The sequence below is a fragment of the Salvelinus fontinalis genome, chromosome 33 (assembly GCF_029448725.1).
Source record: "Salvelinus fontinalis isolate EN_2023a chromosome 33, ASM2944872v1, whole genome shotgun sequence".
Lineage (NCBI taxonomy): Eukaryota > Metazoa > Chordata > Actinopteri > Salmoniformes > Salmonidae > Salvelinus > Salvelinus fontinalis.
Window position 1 is genome coordinate 4263771 of NC_074697.1, and position 18891 is coordinate 4282661.

General features: G+C 47.9%; 1 protein-coding gene across 1 annotated transcript; it reads left to right on the forward strand.

Moving 5' to 3' along the window:
* The first annotated feature begins 11070 nt into the window (after window positions 1-11070).
* Window positions 11071-15309, forward strand: LOC129831676 (extracellular calcium-sensing receptor-like). Its single transcript, XM_055895038.1, has 6 exons — window positions 11071-11258; window positions 11361-11652; window positions 12536-13348; window positions 13498-13725; window positions 14076-14199; window positions 14393-15309. Exons 1-6 carry the CDS (start codon window positions 11092-11094, stop codon window positions 15307-15309), a joined length of 2541 nt encoding a protein of 846 aa, XP_055751013.1. The 5' UTR covers window positions 11071-11091.
* The last annotated feature ends 3582 nt before the right edge of the window (window positions 15310-18891 follow it).

Genomic DNA, 18891 nt, shown 5'->3' on the forward strand with positions numbered 1-18891 from the left:
ACAACCAGAGAGAGTACCATGCCAACTTTCCCAACAACCAGGGAGAGTACCATTCCAACCTTCCCAACAACCAGAGAGAGTGCCTTGCCAACCTTCCCAACAACCAGTGAGAGTACCATGCCAACCTTCCCAACAACCAGAGTACCATGCCAACCTTCCCAACAACCAGAGAGAGTACCATTTCAACCTTCCTAACAACCAGAGAGAGTACCATGTCAACCTTCCTAACAACCAGAGAAAGTACCATGTCAACCTTCCCAACAACCAGAGAGAGTACCATGTCAACCTTCCCAACAACCAGAGAGAGTACCATGTCAACCTTCCCAACAACCAGAGAGAGTACCATGTCAACCTTCCCAACAACCAGAGAGAGTACCATGCCAACCTTCCCAACAACCAGAGAGAGTACCATGGCAACCTTCCCAACAACCAGAGAGAGTACCATGTCAACCTTCCCAACAACCAGAGCGAGTACCATGCCAACCTTCCCAACAACCAGAGAGAGTACCATGCCAACCTTCCGAACAACCAGAGAGAGTACCATGTCAACCTTCCCAACCACCAGAAAGAGTACCATGGCAACCTTCCCAACAACCAGAGTACCATGCCAACCTTCCCAACAACCAGAGAGAGTACCATGCCAACCTTCCCAACAACCAGAGTACCATGCCAACCTTCCCAACAACCAGAGTACCATGCCAACCTTCCCAACAACCAGAGAGAGTACCATGTCAACCTTCCCAACAACCAGAGAGAGTACCATGCCAACCTTCCCAACAACCAGAGAGAGTACCATGTCAACCTTCCCAACAACCAGAGAAAGTACCATGCCACCTTCCCAACAACCAGAGAGAGTACCATGGCAACCTTCCAAACAACCAGAGAAAGTACCATGGCAACCTTCCCAACAACCAGAGAGAGTACCATGGCAACCTTCCCAACAACCAGAGAAAGTACCATGCCACCTTCCGAACAACCAGAGAGAGTACCATGCCAACCTTCCCTACAACCAGAGAGAGTACCATTCCAACCTTCCCAACAACCAGGGAGAGTACCATGCCAACCTTCCCAACAACCAGAGAGAGTACCATGTCAACCTTCCCAACAACCAGAGTACCATGCCAACCTTCCCAACAACCAGAGAGAGTACCAGGTCAACCTTCCCAACAACCAGAGTACCATGCCGACCTTCCCAACAACCAGAGTACCATGCCAACCTTCCCAACAACCAGAGAGAGTACCATGCCAACCTTCCCAACAACCAGAGAGAGTACCATGCCAACCTTCCCAACAACCAGAGAGAGTACCATGCCAACCTTCCCAACAACCAGAGAGAGTACCATGCCAACCTTCCCAACAACCAGAGAGAGTACCATGTCAACCTTCTCAACCACCAGAGAGAGTACCATGGCAACCTTCCCAACAACCAGAGTACCATGCCAACCTTCCCAACAACCAGAGAGAGTACCAGGTCAACCTTCCCAACAACCAGAGTACCATGCCAACCTTCCCAACAACTAGAGTACCATGCCAACCTTCCCAACAACCAGAGTACCGTGCCAACCTTCCCAACAACCAGAGAGAGTACCATGCCAACCTTCCCAACAACCAGAGAGAGTACCATGTCAACCTTCCCAACAACTAGAGAGAGTACCATGCCAACCTTCCCAACAACCAGAGAGAGTACCATGCCAACCTTCCCAACAACCAGAGAGAGTACCATGCCAACCTTCCCAACAACCAGAGAGAGTACCATGCCAACCTTCCCAACAACCAGAGAGAGTACCATGCCAACCTTCCCAACAACCAGAGAGAGTACCATGTCAACCTTCCCAACCACCAGAGAGAGTACCATGGCAACCTTCCCAACAACCAGAATACCATGCCAACCTTCCCAACAACCAGAGAGAGTACCATGCCAACCTTCCCAACAACTAGAGTACCATGCCAACCTTCCCAACAACCAGAGTACCATGCCAACCTTCCCAACAACCAGAGAGAGTACCATGCCAACCTTCCCAACAACCAGAGAGAGTACCATGTCAACCTTCCCAACAACTAGAGAGAGTACCATGCCAACCTTCCCAACAACCAGAGAGAGAACCATGCCAACCTTCCCAACAACCAGAGAGTACCATGTCAACCTTCCCAACAACCAGAGTACCATGCCAACCTTCCCAACAACCAGAGTACCATGTCAACCTTCCCAACAACCAGAGAGAGTACCATGTCAACCTTCCCAACAACCAGAGAGAGTACCATGTCAACCTTCCCAACAACCAGAGTACCATGCAAACCTTCCCAACAACCAGAGTACCATGTCAACTTTCCCAACAACCAGAGAGAGTACCCTGCCAACCTTCCCAACAACCAGAGAGAGTACCATGTCAACCTTCCCAACAACCAGACTACCATGCCAACCTTCCCAACAACCAGAGTACCATGCCAACCTTCCCAACAACCAGAGAGAGTACCATGTCAACCTTCCCAACAACCAGAGAAGGTACCATGCCAACCTTCCCAACAACCAGAGAAAGTACCATGCCACCTTCCCAACAACCAGAGAGAGTACCATGGCAACCTTCCCAACAACCAGAGAAAGTACCATGCCAACCTTCCCAACAACCAGAGAGAGTACCATGGCAACCTTCCCAACAACCAGAGAGAGTACCATGCCAACCTTCCCAACAACCAGAGAGAGTACCATGCCAACCTTCCCAACAACCAGAGAGAGTACCATGATAACCTTCCCAACAACCAGAGAGAATACCATGTCAACCTTCCCAACAACCAGAGTACCTTGTCAACCTTCCCAACAACCAGAGAGAGTACCATGCCAACTTTCCCAACAACCAGAGAGAGTACCATGCCAACCTTCCCAACAACCAGAGAGAGTACCATGCCAACCTTCCCAACAACCAGAGTACCATGTCAACCTTCCCAACAACCAGAGTACCATGCCAACCTTCTTAACAACCAGAGAGAGTACCATGTCAACCTTCCCAACAACCAGAGAGAGTACCATGCCAACCTTCCCAACAACCAGAGAGAGTACCATGCCAACCTTACCAACAACCAGAGAGAGTACTATGTCAACCTTCCCAACAACCAGAGTACCATGCCAACCTTCCCAACAACCAGAGTACCATGTCAACTTTCCCAACAACCAGAGTACCATGCCAACCTTCCCAACAACCAGAGAGAGTACCATGCCAACCTTCCCAACAACCAGAGTACCATGTCAACCTTCCCAACAACCAGAGTACCATGCCAACCTTCCCAACAACCAGAGAGAGCACCATGCCAACCTTCCCAACAACCAGAGAGAGTACCATGTCAACCTTCCCAACAACCAGAAAGAGTACCATGTCAACCTTCCCAACAACCAGAGTACCATGCCAACCTTCCCAACAACCAGAGTACCATGCCAACCTTCCGAACAACCAGAGAGAGTACCATGTCAACCTTCCCAACCACCAGAAAGAGTACCATGGCAACCTTCCCAACAACCAGAGTACCATGCCAACCTTCCCAACAACCAGAGAGAGTACCATGCCAACCTTCCCAACAACCAGAGAGAGTACCATGCCAACCTTCCCAACAACCAGAGAGAGTACCATGCCAACCTTCCCAACAACCAGAGAGAGTACCATGATAACCTTCCCAACAACCAGAGAGAATACCATGTCAACCTTCCCAACAACCAGAGTACCTTGTCAACCTTCCCAACAACCAGAGAGAGTACCATGCCAACTTTCCCAACAACCAGAGAGAGTACCATGCCAACCTTCCCAACAACCAGAGAGAGTACCATGCCAACCTTCCCAACAACCAGAGTACCATGTCAACCTTCCCAACAACCAGAGTACCATGCCAACCTTCTTAACAACCAGAGAGAGTACCATGTCAACCTTCCCAACAACCAGAGAGAGTACCATGCCAACCTTCCCAACAACCAGAGAGAGTACCATGCCAACCTTACCAACAACCAGAGAGAGTACTATGTCAACCTTCCCAACAACCAGAGTACCATGCCAACCTTCCCAACAACCAGAGTACCATGTCAACTTTCCCAACAACCAGAGTACCATGCCAACCTTCCCAACAACCAGAGAGAGTACCATGCCAACCTTCCCAACAACCAGAGTACCATGTCAACCTTCCCAACAACCAGAGTACCATGCCAACCTTCCCAACAACCAGAGAGAGCACCATGCCAACCTTCCCAACAACCAGAGAGAGTACCATGTCAACCTTCCCAACAACCAGAAAGAGTACCATGTCGACCTTCCCAACAACCAGAGTACCATGCCAACCTTCCCAACAACCAGAGTACCATGTCAACCTTCCCAACAACCAGAGTACCATGCCAACCTTCCCAACAACCAGAGTACCATGTCAACTTTCCCAACAACCAGAGTACCATGCCAACCTTCCCAACAACCAGAGAGAGTACCATGCCAACCTTCCCAACAACCAGAGTACCATGTCAACCTTCCCAATAACCAGAGTACCATGCCAACCTTCCCAACAACCAGAGAGAGTACCATGCCAACTTTCCCAACAACCAGGGAGAGTACCATTCCAACCTTCCCAACAACCAGAGAGAGTGCCTTGCCAACCTTCCCAACAACCAGTGAGAGTACCATGCCAACCTTCCCAACAACCAGAGTACCATGCCAACCTTCCCAACAACCAGAGAGAGTACCATTTCAACCTTCCTAACAACCAGAGAAAGTACCATTTCAACCTTCCCAACAACCAGAGAGAGTACCATGCCAACCTTCCCAACAACCAGAGAGAGTACCATGTCAACCTTCCCAACAACCAGAGAGAGTACCATGTCAACCTTCCTAACAACCAGAGAAAGTACCATGTCAACCTTCCCAACAACCAGAGAGAGTACCATGTCAACCTTCCCAACAACCAGAGAGAGTACCATGTCAACCTTCCCAACAACCAGAGAGAGTACCATGTCAACCTTCCCAACAACCAGAGAGAGTACCATGCCAACCTTCCCAACAACCAGAGAGAGTACCATGGCAACCTTCCCAACAACCAGAGAGAGTACCATGTCAACCTTCCCAACAACCAGAGAGAGTACCATGCCAACCTTCCCAACAACCAGAGAGAGTACCATGGCAACCTTCCCAACAACCAGAGAGAGTACCATGCCAACCTTCCCAACAACCAGAGAGAGTACCATGCCAACCTTCCCAACAACCAGAGAGAGCACTATGCCAACCTTCCCAACAACCAGAGAGAGTACCATGCCAGCCTTCCCAACAACCAGAGAGAGTACCATGATAACCTTCCCAACAACCAGAGAGAGTACCATGCCACCTTCCCAACAACCAGAGAAAGTACCATGCCACCTTCTCAACAACCAGAGAGAGTACCATGGCAACCTTCCCAACAACCAGAGAGAGAACCATGCCAACCTTCCGAACAACCAGAGAGAGTACCATGTCAACCTTCCCAACCACCAGAAAGAGTACCATGGCAACCTTCCCAACAACCAGAGTACCATGCCAACCTTCCCAACAACCAGAGAGAGTACCATGCCAACCTTCCCAACAACCAGAGAGAGTACCATGTCAACCTTCCCAACAACCAGAGAAGGTACCATGCCAACCTTCCCAACAACCAGAGAAAGTACCATGCCACCTTCCCAACAACCAGAGAGAGTACCATGGCAACTTTCCAAACAACCAGAGAAAGTACCATGGCAACCTTCCCAACAACCAGAGAGAGTACCATTGCAACCTTCCCAACAACAAGAGAAAGTACCATGCCACCTTCCGAACAACCAGAGAGAGTACCATGCCAACCTTCCCTACAACCAGAGAGAGTACCATTCCAACCTTCCCAACAACCAGAGAGAGTACCATGCCAACCTTCCCAACAACCAGAGTACCATGCCAACCTTCCCAACAAAAAGAGAGAGTACCATGCTAACCTTCCCAACAACCAGAGAGAGTACCATGGCAACCTTCCCAACAACCAGAGAGAGTACCATGCCAACCTTCCCAACAACCAGGGAGAGTACCATCACAACCTTCCCAACAACCAGAGAGAGTACCATGTCAACCTTCCCAACAACCAGAGTACCATGCCAACCTTCCCAACAACCAGAGAGAGTACCAGGTCAACCTTCTCAACAACCAGAGTACCATGCCGACCTTCCCAACAACCAGAGTACCATGCCAACCTTCCCAACAACCAGAGAGAGTACCATGCCAACCTTCCCAACAACCAGAGAGAGTACCATGCCAACCTTCCCAACAACCAGAGAGAGTGCCATGCCAACCTTCCCAACAACCAGAGAGAGTACCATGCCAACCTTCCCAACAACCAGAGAGAGTACCATGTCAACCTTCTCAACCACCAGAGAGAGTACCATGGCAACCTTCCCAACAACCAGAGTACCATGCCAACCTTCCCAACAACCAGAGAGAGTACCAGGTCAACCTTCCCAACAACCAGAGTACCATGCCAACCTTCCCAACAACTAGAGTACCATGCCAACCTTCCCAACAACCAGAGTACCGTGCCAACCTTCCCAACAACCAGAGAGAGTACCATGCCAACCTTCCCAACAACCAGAGAGAGTACCATGTCAACCTTCCCAACAACTAGAGAGAGTACCATGCCAACCTTCCCAACAACCAGAGAGAGTACCATGCCAACCTTCCCAACAACCAGAGAGAGTACCATGCCAACCTTCCCAACAACCAGAGAGAGTACCATGCCAACCTTCCCAACAACCAGAGAGAGTACCATGCCAACCTTCCCAACAACCAGAGAGAGTACCATGCCAACCTTCCCAACAACCAGAGAGAGTACCATGCCAACCTTCCAAACAACCAGAGAGAGTACCATGCCAACCTTCCCAACAACCAGAGAGAGTACCATGTCAACCTTCCCAACCACCAGAGAGAGTACCATGGCAACCTTCCCAACAACCAGAATACCATGCCAACCTTCCCAACAACCAGAGAGAGTACCATGCCAACCTTCCCAACAACTAGAGTACCATGCCAACCTTCCCAACAACCAGAGTACCATGCCAACCTTCCCAACAACCAGAGAGAGTACCATGTCAACCTTCCCAACAACTAGAGAGAGTACCATGCCAACCTTCCCAACAACCAGAGAGAGAACCATACCAACCTTCCCAACAACCAGAGAGTACCATGTCAACCTTCCCAACAACCAGAGTACCATGCCAACCTTCCCAACAACCAGAGTACCATGTCAACCTTCCCAACAACCAGAGAGAGTACCATGTCAACCTTCCCAACAACCAGAGAGAGTACCATGTCAACCTTCCCAACAACCAGAGTACCATGCAAACCTTCCCAACAACCAGAGTACCATGTCAACTTTCCCAACAACCAGAGAGAGTACCCTGCCAACCTTCCCAACAACCAGAGAGAGTACCATGTCAACCTTCCCAACAACCAGACTACCATGCCAACCTTCCCAACAACCAGAGTACCATGCCAACCTTCCCAACAACCAGAGAGAGTACCATGTCAACCTTCCCAACAACCAGAGAAGGTACCATGCCAACCTTCCCAACAACCAGAGAAAGTACCATGCCACCTTCCCAACAACCAGAGAGAGTACCATGGCAACCTTCCCAACAACCAGAGAAAGTACCATGCCAACCTTCCGAACAACCAGAGAGAGTACCATGGCAACCTTCCCAACAACCAGAGAGAGTACCATGCCAACCTTCCCAACAACCAGAGAGAGTACCATGCCAACCTTCCCAACAACCAGAGAGAGTACCATGATAACCTTGACAACAACCAGAGAGAATACCATGTCAACCTTCCCAACAACCAGAGTACCTTGTCAACCTTCCCAACAACCAGAGAGAGTACCATGCCAACTTTCCCAACAACCAGAGAGAGTACCATGCCAACCTTCCCAACAACCAGAGAGAGTACCATGCCAACCTTCCCAACAACCAGAGTACCATGTCAACTTTCCCAACAACCAGAGTACCATGCCAACCTTCTTAACAACCAGAGAGAGTACCATGTCAACCTTCCCAACAACCAGAGAGAGTACCATGCCAACCTTCCCAACAACCAGAGAGAGTACCATGTCAACCTTACCAACAACCAGAGAGAGTACTATGTCAACCTTCCCAACAACCAGAGTACCATGCCAACCTTCCCAACAACCAGAGTACCATGTCAACTTTCCCAACAACCAGAGTACCATGCCAACCTTCCCAACAACCAGAGAGAGTACCATGCCAACCTTCCCAACAACCAGAGTACCATGTCAACCTTCCCAACAACCAGAGTACCATGCCAACCTTCCCAACAACCAGAGAGAGCACCATGCCAACCTTCCCAACAACCAGAGAGAGTACCATGTCAACCTTCCCAACAACCAGAAAGAGTACCATGTCAACCTTCCCAACAACCAGAGTACCATGCCAACCTTCCCAACAACCAGAGTACCATGTCAACCTTCCCAACAACCAGAGTACCATGCCAACCTTCCCAACAACCAGAGTACCATGTCAACTTTCCCAACAACCAGAGTACCATGCCAACCTTCCCAACAACCAGAGAGAGTACCATGCCAACTTTCCCAACAACCAGGGAGAGTACCATTCCAACCTTCCCAACAACCAGAGAGAGTGCCTTGCAAACCTTCCCAACAACCAGTGAGAGTACCATGCCAACCTTCCCAACAACCAGAGTACCATGCCAACCTTCCCAACAACCAGAGAGAGTACCATTTCAACCTTCCTAACAACCAGAGAAAGTACCATTTCAACCTTCCCAACAACCAGAGAGAGTACCATGCCAACCTTCCCAACAACCAGAGAGAGTACCATGTCAACCTTCCCAACAACCAGAGAGAGTACCATGTCAACCTTCCTAACAACCAGAGAAAGTACCATGTCAACCTTCCCAACAACCAGAGAGAGTACCATGTCAACCTTCCCAACAACCAGAGAGAGTACCATGTCAACCTTCCCAACAACCAGAGAGAGTACCATGTCAACCTTCCCAACAACCAGAGAGAGTACCATGCCAACCTTCCCAACAACCAGAGAGAGTACCATGGCAACCTTCCCAACAACCAGAGAGAGTACCATGTCAACCGTCCCAACAACCAGAGCGAGTACCATGCCAACCTTCCCAACAACCAGAGAGAGTACCATGGCAACCTTCCCAACAACCAGAGAGAGTACCATGCCAACCTTCCCAACAACCAGAGAGAGTACCATGCCAACCTTCCCAACAACCAGAGAGAGCACTATGCCAACCTTCCCAACAACCAGAGAGAGTACCATGCCAGCCTTCCCAACAACCAGAGAGAGTACCATGATAACCTTCCCAACAACCAGAGAGAGTACCATGCCACCTTCTCAACAACCAGAGAAAGTACCATGTCAAACTTCCCAACAACCAGAGAGAGTACCATGTCAACCTTCCCAACAACCAGAGAGAGTACCATGCCACCTTCTCAACAACCAGAGAGAGTACCATGCCAACCTTCTCAACAACCAGAGAAAGTACCATGTCAACCTTCCCAACAACCAGAGAGAGTACCATGCCAACCTTCCCAACAACCAGAGAGAGTACCATGCCAGCCTTCCCAACAACCAGAGAGAGTACCATGCCAACCTTCCCAACAACCAGAGAGAGTACCATGATAACCTTCCCAACAACCAGAGAGAGTACCATGCCACCTTCCCAACAACCAGAGAAAGTACCATGCCACCTTCTCAACAACCAGAGAGAGTACCATGGCAACCTTCCCAACAACCAGAGAGAGTACCATTCCAACCTTCCCAACAACCAGAGAGAGTGCCTTGCCAACCTTCCCAACAACCAGAGAGAGTACCATGCCAACCTTCCCAACAACCAGAGTACCATGCCAACCTTCCCAACAACCAGCGAGAGTACCATGTCAACCTTCCCAACAACCAGAGAGAGTACCATGCCAACCTTCCCAACAACCAGAGAGAGTACCATGTCAACCTTCCTAACAACCAGAGAAAGTACCATGTCAACCTTCCCAACAACCAGAGAGAGTACCATGTCAACCTTCCCAACAACCAGAGAGAGTACCATGTCAACCTTCCCAACAACCAGAGAGAGTACCATGTCAACCTTCCCAACAACCAGAGAGAGTACCATGTCAACCTTCCCAACAACCAGAGCGAGCACCATGCCAACCTTCCCAACAACCAGAGAGAGTACCATGGCAACCTTCCCAACAACCAGAGAAAGTACCATGCCACCTTCCCAACAACCAGAGAGAGTACCATGTCAACCTTCCCAACAACCAGAGAAAGTACCATGCCACCTTCTCAACAACCAGAGAGAGTACCATGGCAACCTTCCCAACAACCAGAGAGAGTTCCATGTCAACCTTCCCAACAACCAGAGAGAGTACCATGCCACCTTCTCAACAACCAGAGAGAGTACCATGCCAACCTTCTCAACAACCAGAGAAAGTACCATGTCAACCTTCCCAACAACCAGAGAGAGTACCATGCCAACCTTCCCAACAACCAGAGAGAGTACCATGCCAGCCTTCCCAACAACCAGAGAGAGTACCATGCCAACCTTCCCAACAACCAGAGAGAGTACCATGATAACCTTCCCAACAACCAGAGAGAGTATCATGCCACCTTCCCAACAACCAGAGAAAGTACCATGCCACCTTCTCAACAACCAGAGAGAGTACCATGGCAACCTTCCCAACAACCAGAGAGAGTACCATGTCAACCTTACCAACAACCAGAGAAAGTACCATGCCACCTTCCCAACAACCAGAGAGAACAAAACATCCTGATCACAATGAGACAGAATCGCAACGTGTCTTTGATTTCTTGTTTGGTTGAGTGTCCCCTGGTCTCCTGAGACCTTCCTCCTCCAGGAGCCACACCAGGGCTGGAGCCATAGCAGCTACCCCTGCTGCAGGGGCGGGGGGCCAGGGGCTATATAAGGGCTAAGGCCGGGAGCTGTAGAGTCTAAGAGCCCTGACTGCACTACAGAGCCAGGAGCCATGCCACTGCTGGAGCTGGTCCTGTTGGTACTGCTGGTGATGATGGGGGAGGGAGAGCCAGTATGCAGGCTGCAGGGCAGGGCAGAGCTGCCAGACCTGGCCAAGGACGGGAACCTTGTCATCGGAGGCATCTTCTCGTTCCGCACCGAACAAGATGGGGTCATAGACACATTTCAGACCATCCCCAAAATTCGTAGATGCATAAAGTAGGTATATTCATCATGTTTATTTGTTTCAAACAGTGTTGTTTTTTTGTTATTTGAAGTTTAAAATGTACTAAATAATTTCTAACTACAATTTTTTTTTAGTTATAATTTCAGAGAATTCCAGTTTGCTCAAACAATGATCTTTGCAATTGAGGAGATCAACAGAAACTATGAAATTCTTCCAGGCATTAGGCTTGGATACAAAATCTACAATCACTGTGGTACTATGGATATACTGAGAGCTGCGATGGCCCTGGTGAACGGACAGAAAACCATAATCAATGACAACAGCTGCACCGAATCATCGGACACAGTCCAGGCCATCCTTGGGCATTCTGGATCTACACCTACTATCGGAATGGCACAGATGGTTGGGAGGTTTCAGATACCAGTGGTAAGAAACAAAATGAACATAAAGTGAACAACATAAACTGCCTAGTAAATTACAATGTCATCTTGAACAAATTACTACTTCGTGTAGCTTTTAAATCAAATGCACAAGTATCTACAGTATGCTCTATTCTGTGATATTCAGAGTGCTGTCATATTCAGAAGTGCTGTGATATTCAGAAGTGCTGTCATATTCAGAGTGCTGTCATATTCAGAGTGATGTCATATTCAGAAGTGCTGTCATATTCAGAAGTGCTGTCATATTCAGAGTGCTGTCATATTCAGAGTGATGTCATATTCAGAAGTGCTGTCATATTCAGAAGTGCTGTCATATTCAGAGTGCTGTCATATTCAGAGTGATGTCATATTCAGAAGTGCTGTCATATTCAGAGTGCTGTCATATTCAGAGTGCTGTCATATTCAGAGTGATGTCATATTCAGAAGTGCTGTCATATTCAGAGTGATGTCATATTCAGAAGTGCTGTCATATTCAGAGTGATGTCATATTCAGAAGTGCTGTCATATTCAGAGTGCTGTCATATTCAGAGTGCTGTCATATTCAGAGTGATGTCATATTCAGAGTGCTGTCATATTCAGAGTGCTGTCATATTCAGAGTGATGTCATATTCAGAAGTGCTGTCATATTCAGAGTGCTGTCATATTCAGAAGTGCTGTCATATTCAGAGTGCTGTCATATTCAGAGTGATGTCATATTCAGAAGTGCTGTCATATTCAGAAGTGCTGTCATATTCAGAAGTGCTGTCATATTCAGAAGTGATGTCATATTCAGAGTGCTGTCATACTCAGAGTGATGTCATATTCAGAAGTGCTGTGATATTTTGTCACTAATGTCACAAAACTGTCTTTTGTGACCCTCACCAAAACAGATCAGCCACTTCGCCACCTGTGGGTGTTTGAGTAACAGAAAGGAGTTCCCTTCCTTCTTCAGAACCATCCCCAGTGACATCTACCAGAGCAGAGCTTTGGCCCAACTGGTCAAGCACTTTGGCTGGACCTGGGTGGGGGCTATAAGCAGTGATAATGACTATGGGAATAGAGGCATAGCCACATTCATGCTAGCTGCACAGGAGGAGGGAGTGTGTATAGAATACTCTGAGGCATTTGAGCAGACAGGTCCGCGCCATGTGCTTCTCAGGATAGTGGAGATTATTAAACAGTCCAGTTCAAAGGTCATCATGGCCTTCATGACCCACAGGGAGATCAAGGTTCTGGTGAGTGAGCTCTACAGGCACAATATCACAGGACTACAGTGGATCGGCAGTGATGCCTGGATCACAGACCCTTCTCTCACTGCCATCGAGGGACACAGCGCCCTTGTGGGCGCCATAGGCTTCACAGTGACCAGGGCTCACATCCCCGGGCTGGGAAAGCATCTGAGGGATGTCCACCCCTCTCACTTCCCCAACAGCATGTTTCTCAGGGATTTCTGGGAGATTGTGTTCGACTGCTCGCTCAATATGACTACAGAACCTAAGAGGAAGCCATGCAACGGCTCGGAGAGTTTAAGAGACGTGCAGAACACGTTCACAGATGTGTCCGAGTTCACGTTCACTAATAATGTGTATAAGTCTGTGTATGCTGTGGCTCATGCCCTCCACAACCTGTTGACATGTGAGGAGAGCCGGGGACCCTTCTCTAATGGGAGCTGTGCTCAACCCACACACATCCAGCCATGGCAGGTGAGCAGGAACCAGTCAGAGAATTCACTAGTTTTCGTTGTCACATGTTACGTATCATAAACAAATACGCTGGTGAGAGATTATGCGTTCTTCTGCAACTTTTTTTAGTAGCTGAACTATTTTTGTAATTTCTCCCCCAACCACAAAAGATTTTGTATTACCTTCAAACAGTGAATTTCACAACAGAGGAGGGGGAGAGAGTGTTTTTCGATAGTAATGGAGACTCACCGGCTAGATACGAACTGGTTAACTTACAAACCACTAGCCCAGGCACCATGGATGGAGTCACCGTCGGTACCTATGATGCCGCACTGCCAAAAGGCCACCAGTTCATGATGAATAACGTCAGTGTCGTTTGGAGAGGAGGTAGTAAAAAGGTGAGGCTCTTAGTCACTCAAACATCTCTCTCACGCTATATATATATATATATATATATATATATATATATATATATATATATATATATATATATATATATAATCTACAGTGAATACAAAACTATCTGTATTCTTCATATTCTATTACATTTTAGGATCTAAGTGTACACAAGTATATTTACATGATTCTGTCATTACAGTGCTTTTTATTGAATTGTTGTGGTTGTTTTTGCTGTTTTCTGTGTATCAGGATGCCTTTGTCAGTGTGCAGTGAAAACTGTTACAGACCCTGCTGGAGTGAAACATGTAACATTTACAGTAAACCGTGTATGCTCTCTGTACCCCTAAAGATACCTGTGTCAGTGTGCAGTGAGAGCTGTCCCCCAGGCACTCGTAAGGCTGTACAGAAAGGAAAGCCTGTATGCTGTTATGACTGTGTCCAATGTTCAGAGGGAGAGATCAGCAACGCTACAGGTGATGGGCAAACAAACAGCATTACGGCTCACTGAAACAGTCACTCAGAAAGCGACACAGGTCCCAGAGGCACGCTCCTAAAAAAAAAAAACATTTTAAATGATGTCATATTTCAGACATCGATCTTAATATGTAATTGCTTTACGATTGTAAAAGTGAAGTCTGACTGTTGTTTTTTTCAAAATAACTTCAGATTCCATCGACTGTACCAGGTGCCAGCTGGAATATTGGTCCAACAAGTACAGAGATTCCTGCCTTCCGAAAGAAGTTGAATTCTTATCTTATGAGGAAATCATGGGGACACTGCTGGCCTTGTTTTCATTGCTAGGGGTGTTTCTTACGGTGATGACATCATTCATTTTCTACTGTTACAGAGAGACACCCATCGTCAGGGCCAACAACTCTGAGCTGAGCTTCCTGCTGCTCTTCTCCTTGACACTGTGTTTTCTGTGTTCTCTTACTTTCATTGGCCGGCCCTCTAAGTGGTCCTGTATGCTGCGTCACACAGCGTTTGGGATCACCTTCGTCCTCTGCATCTCTTGTGTTCTGGGGAAAACAATAGTGGTGTTGATGGCCTTCAGGGCTACACTTCCAGCCAGTAATGTCATGAAATGGTTTGGTCCTCCACAGCAGAGACTCAGTGTTCTGGCTTTCACTCTCATACAGGTCCTGATCTGTGCTCTTTGGTTAACAGTCTCCCCTCCTTTCCCCTGCAAGAATATGAAAAGCTATCAGGAAAAGATCATTCTAGAGTGTGATGTGGGTTCAGCTATTGGTTTCTGGGCTGTGTTGGGCTATATAGGACTCCTGTCTCTCTTGTGCTTTGTGCTGGCTTTTCTGGCTCGGAAGCTGCCTGATAACTTCAATGAGGCCAAATTCATCACCTTCAGCATGCTCATATTCTGTGCAGTCTGGATCACCTTTATCCCAGCTTATGTCAGCTCTCCTGGGAAGTTCACTGTAGCTGTGGAGATCTTTGCTATTCTGGCCTCTAGTTTCGGTTTACTTTTCTGCATATTTGCTCCTAAATGTTTCATTATATTGCTGAGGCCAGAGCAAAACACCAAGAAACATATGATGGGGAAGACATCCAATGATATACGTCATTAACATATTTTAGAAAATGTTGGGGCCTACTAATTGATATAGTGTTAGTCAAATGTTCTGTAGTGAACTGTGAGGACAACAGCTGCTGCATGTTTGAAACTTGTTAAAATAATATAAGTCACTAGCTGTTTAGTGTTTAGTGTTTTTACTGTTGTGTGTATTCAAATAAATCACAATCAACAAAAAACCTTTTGTGAAATAATAGATATTGAAACATGAACATTAGGACATTGTCAAAGATAGACAGGCTGACAGACAGACAGACAGACAGACAGACAGGCAGGCAGGCAGGCAGGCAGGCAGACAGACAGACAGACAGACAGACAGACAGACAGACAGACAGACAGACAGACAGACAGACAGACATGCAGTCAAACAGACAGACAGACAGACAGACAGACAGACAGACAGACAGACAGACATGCAGTCAAACAGACAGACAGACAGGTAAACAAGTAACCACCTGGTACAGACAAGCAGGCCCTTTGACACACACACAGTGGGATGACTCTCTCCAGATACAGAGGAGCTGCTGCTAGTGCCACAGAGCACAGTCCCAGGGGAGGAAACACCTCAAGGCCCCCAGCTCATCCTTTAACACAACAACAACAGTAGCAGCTTCCCATCCAAGGACACAGTATACTGTAATATACAGATTCTGTCAAATAGTCAACACCTTTGCATGATTCGCTATTTCTTCTAAAGTAAATTGAAATTGATAAAAAAAATCATTTGGTGTTTATATTTGTTTTAAAACTGCACAGGATCAAGAATTGGAAAAAATGAAATACAATGGAAAAGTCCTAATTTGGTTGGGGGCAATGATAATCCTTTACGTTGTAATTTAACTCACCTCTGATTAGTTGCAAGGTGCCCACAGGGTTAACAATAGTCTTCAATCAATTTTGAAAAAAAACCCAGAACATTCTGATCCATTGCACACCATTTTATAATGCCACTTATTTTATTTTTACATTTATTTTTGTATTTAAATGTTTTTAAAGGGAAGTCATACTAAGACTAGGCTCTCTTTTACAGATGAGTCCTGCATAAATATATCAAACACATACAACATACAATATACACAATTACAAAACACATTAAGAAAAGCAGACACATTTATTATTAACATAGAGGTCTCTGGTCATTTCTCTGAACTGACCACGGGGGGGATCAGAACATTGAATTTCAGAGAGCTCTGTAAGTTGTTCCACATCAAAGATGCAAAAACCAAACTCTGTGGAGAACGAAGGGGCCTCCAGTGTAAATCGAAGCCTGAGACCAGGTTTGTTCATTTGTATGTCTAAATCGAACTAATGATGACAGATACATAGGACGTTTTATTGCATGAGTGCTTTGTAGATAAACACAACAAAATGTCACTTACATACGAAGAGGCACAAACCAGAGAAGGCCAATCTATTTGACCGTGATCTCTTTAAGTCTACTCTTTAGCAATCATACTGCAAAAAATACACTATACTATCAAATGAACCATGCGCCCAGATATCAGCCTGTCACTTTATCCCAACCATTGTAATATAAAGGGACTTACTGGATTATTGGGGTTTGGACATGTGTCTATGCGAGTCCACGGCGTTGCCTCAGCCTCTCATGGTTGCTGATAAAGCTCTTCTAAAAGGATAGTTGACCTTGCAGACTGAAAACCTCAACAGTCCCAGCTGGTGAAGAAAGAGGAACTAGTTATGGGTACACATTTATACCCTCAATGAGTCCAGTTTCATGCTGTTGTTTTTTTTTGCAAATGGTTCGACAAGAAATGTTCGATTGCATAAACCTCTGATTTATTTTCTGTACATCTCACAGACTACAGCCGCCACACACTTATCAATCTGTGAATTTGAATGGCTGTAACAGAGCTTTGGAGACCATAAAATAGCAGCCACGTGCCCGGATATGTACATGCCACATTTTGCCAGTGTTCCATTAGACTGTGGACACTAGGACACTAACCTACGGTACAGCAGTTAGAGAGACCTACAGCCTAAATCATACATGGCACATCCTCACTGTGAGGACTTGGGTAGCCCGGCGCTGGCTGGCTCTCCAATGCTCTCTTATTAAGACCCCTATGTCATGCTCTCGATACCGCAGAGACGTGTCACACCTCCTACATGTTGAGGGGTGTGTGGGAAGGATGTGGACGGGGACAGGAGCGGGGTCGAAGGAGCACCGACTGACAGGGCCTCTGTGGTAAGGCTCTGAGACAGACACATGGTTCAGAGAGTATAAAGAGAGGAGCTGTGAGGGGTAAGAGCCACAGAGTCAGCCCTAGCTCTAGACTGCACTACGGAGCCAGCCCTAGCTCTAGACTGCACTATGGAGCCAGCCCTAGCTCTAGACTGCACTACGGAGCCAGCCCTAGCTCTAGACTGCACTACGGAGCCAGCCCTAGCTCTAGACTCTACTACCGAGCCAGCCCTAGCTCTAGACTGCACTACGGTGCTAGCCCTAGCTCTAGACTGCACTACGGAGCCAGCCCTAGCTCTAGACTGCACTACGGAGCCAGCCCTAGCTCTAGACTCCACTACGGAGCCAGCCCTAGCTCTAGACTCCACTACGGAGCCAGCCCTAGCTCTAGACTGCACTACGGAGCCAGCGCTAGCTCTAGACTCCACTACGGAGCCAGCCCTAGTTCTAGACTCCACTACGGAGCCAGCCCTAGCTCTAGACTCCACTACGGAGCCAGCCCTAGCTCTAGACTGCACTACGGAGCCAGCCCTAGCTCTAGACTCCACTACGGAGCCAACCCTAACTCTAGACTCCACTACGGAGCCAGCCCTAGCTCTAGACTCTACTACGGAGCCAGCCCTAGCTCTAAACTCTACTACGGAGCCAGCCCTAGCTCTAGACTCCACTACGGAGCCAGCCCTAGCTCTAGACTCTACTACAGAGCCAGCCCTAACTCTAGACTGCACTACGGAGCCAGCCCTAGCTCTATACTCTACTACAGAGCCAGCCCTAGCTCTAGACTCCACTACGGAGCCAGCCCTAGCTCTAGATTCCACTACGGAGCCATCCCTAGCCCTAGACTCTACTACAGAGCCAGCCCTAGCTCTAGACTCCACTACGGAGCCAGCCCTAGCTCTAGACTCCACTACGGAGCCAGCCCTAGCTCCAGACTCTACTACGGTGCCAGCCCTAGCTCTAGACTGCACTACAGAGCCAGCCCTAGCTCTATACTCTACTACAGAGCCAGCCCTAGCTCTAGACTCCACTACGGAGCCAGCCCTAGCTCTTGATACCACTATGGAGCCAGCCCTAGCTCTAGACTCTACTACAGAGCCAGCCCTAGCTCTAGACTCTACTACAGAGCCAGCCCTAGCTCTAGACTCTACTGCAGAGCCAGCCCTAGCTCTAGACTCCACTACGAGGCCAGCCCTAGCTCTAGACTCCACTACGGAGCCAGCCCTAGCTCTAGACTTCACTACGAGGCCAGCCCTAGCTCTAGACTCCACTACGGAGCCAGCCCTAGCTCTAGACTCTACTACGGTGCCAGCCCTAGCTCTATACTCTACTACAGAGCCAGCCCTAGCTCTAGACTCCACTACGGAGCCAGCCCTA

Excerpts from the sequence above, each read along its gene's own strand:
- LOC129831676 (XM_055895038.1), top strand. The coding sequence starts at position 11,092 with ATGATGGGGGAGGGAGAGCCAGTATGCAGGCTGCAGGGCAGGGCAGAG. Across the intron at positions 11,259-11,360 it reads AAAATTCGTAGATGCATAAA|TTATAATTTCAGAGAATTCC; the intron begins GTAGGTATATTC and ends ATTTTTTTTTAG. Across the intron at positions 13,726-14,075 it reads GGAGAGGAGGTAGTAAAAAG|ATACCTGTGTCAGTGTGCAG; the intron begins GTGAGGCTCTTA and ends GTACCCCTAAAG.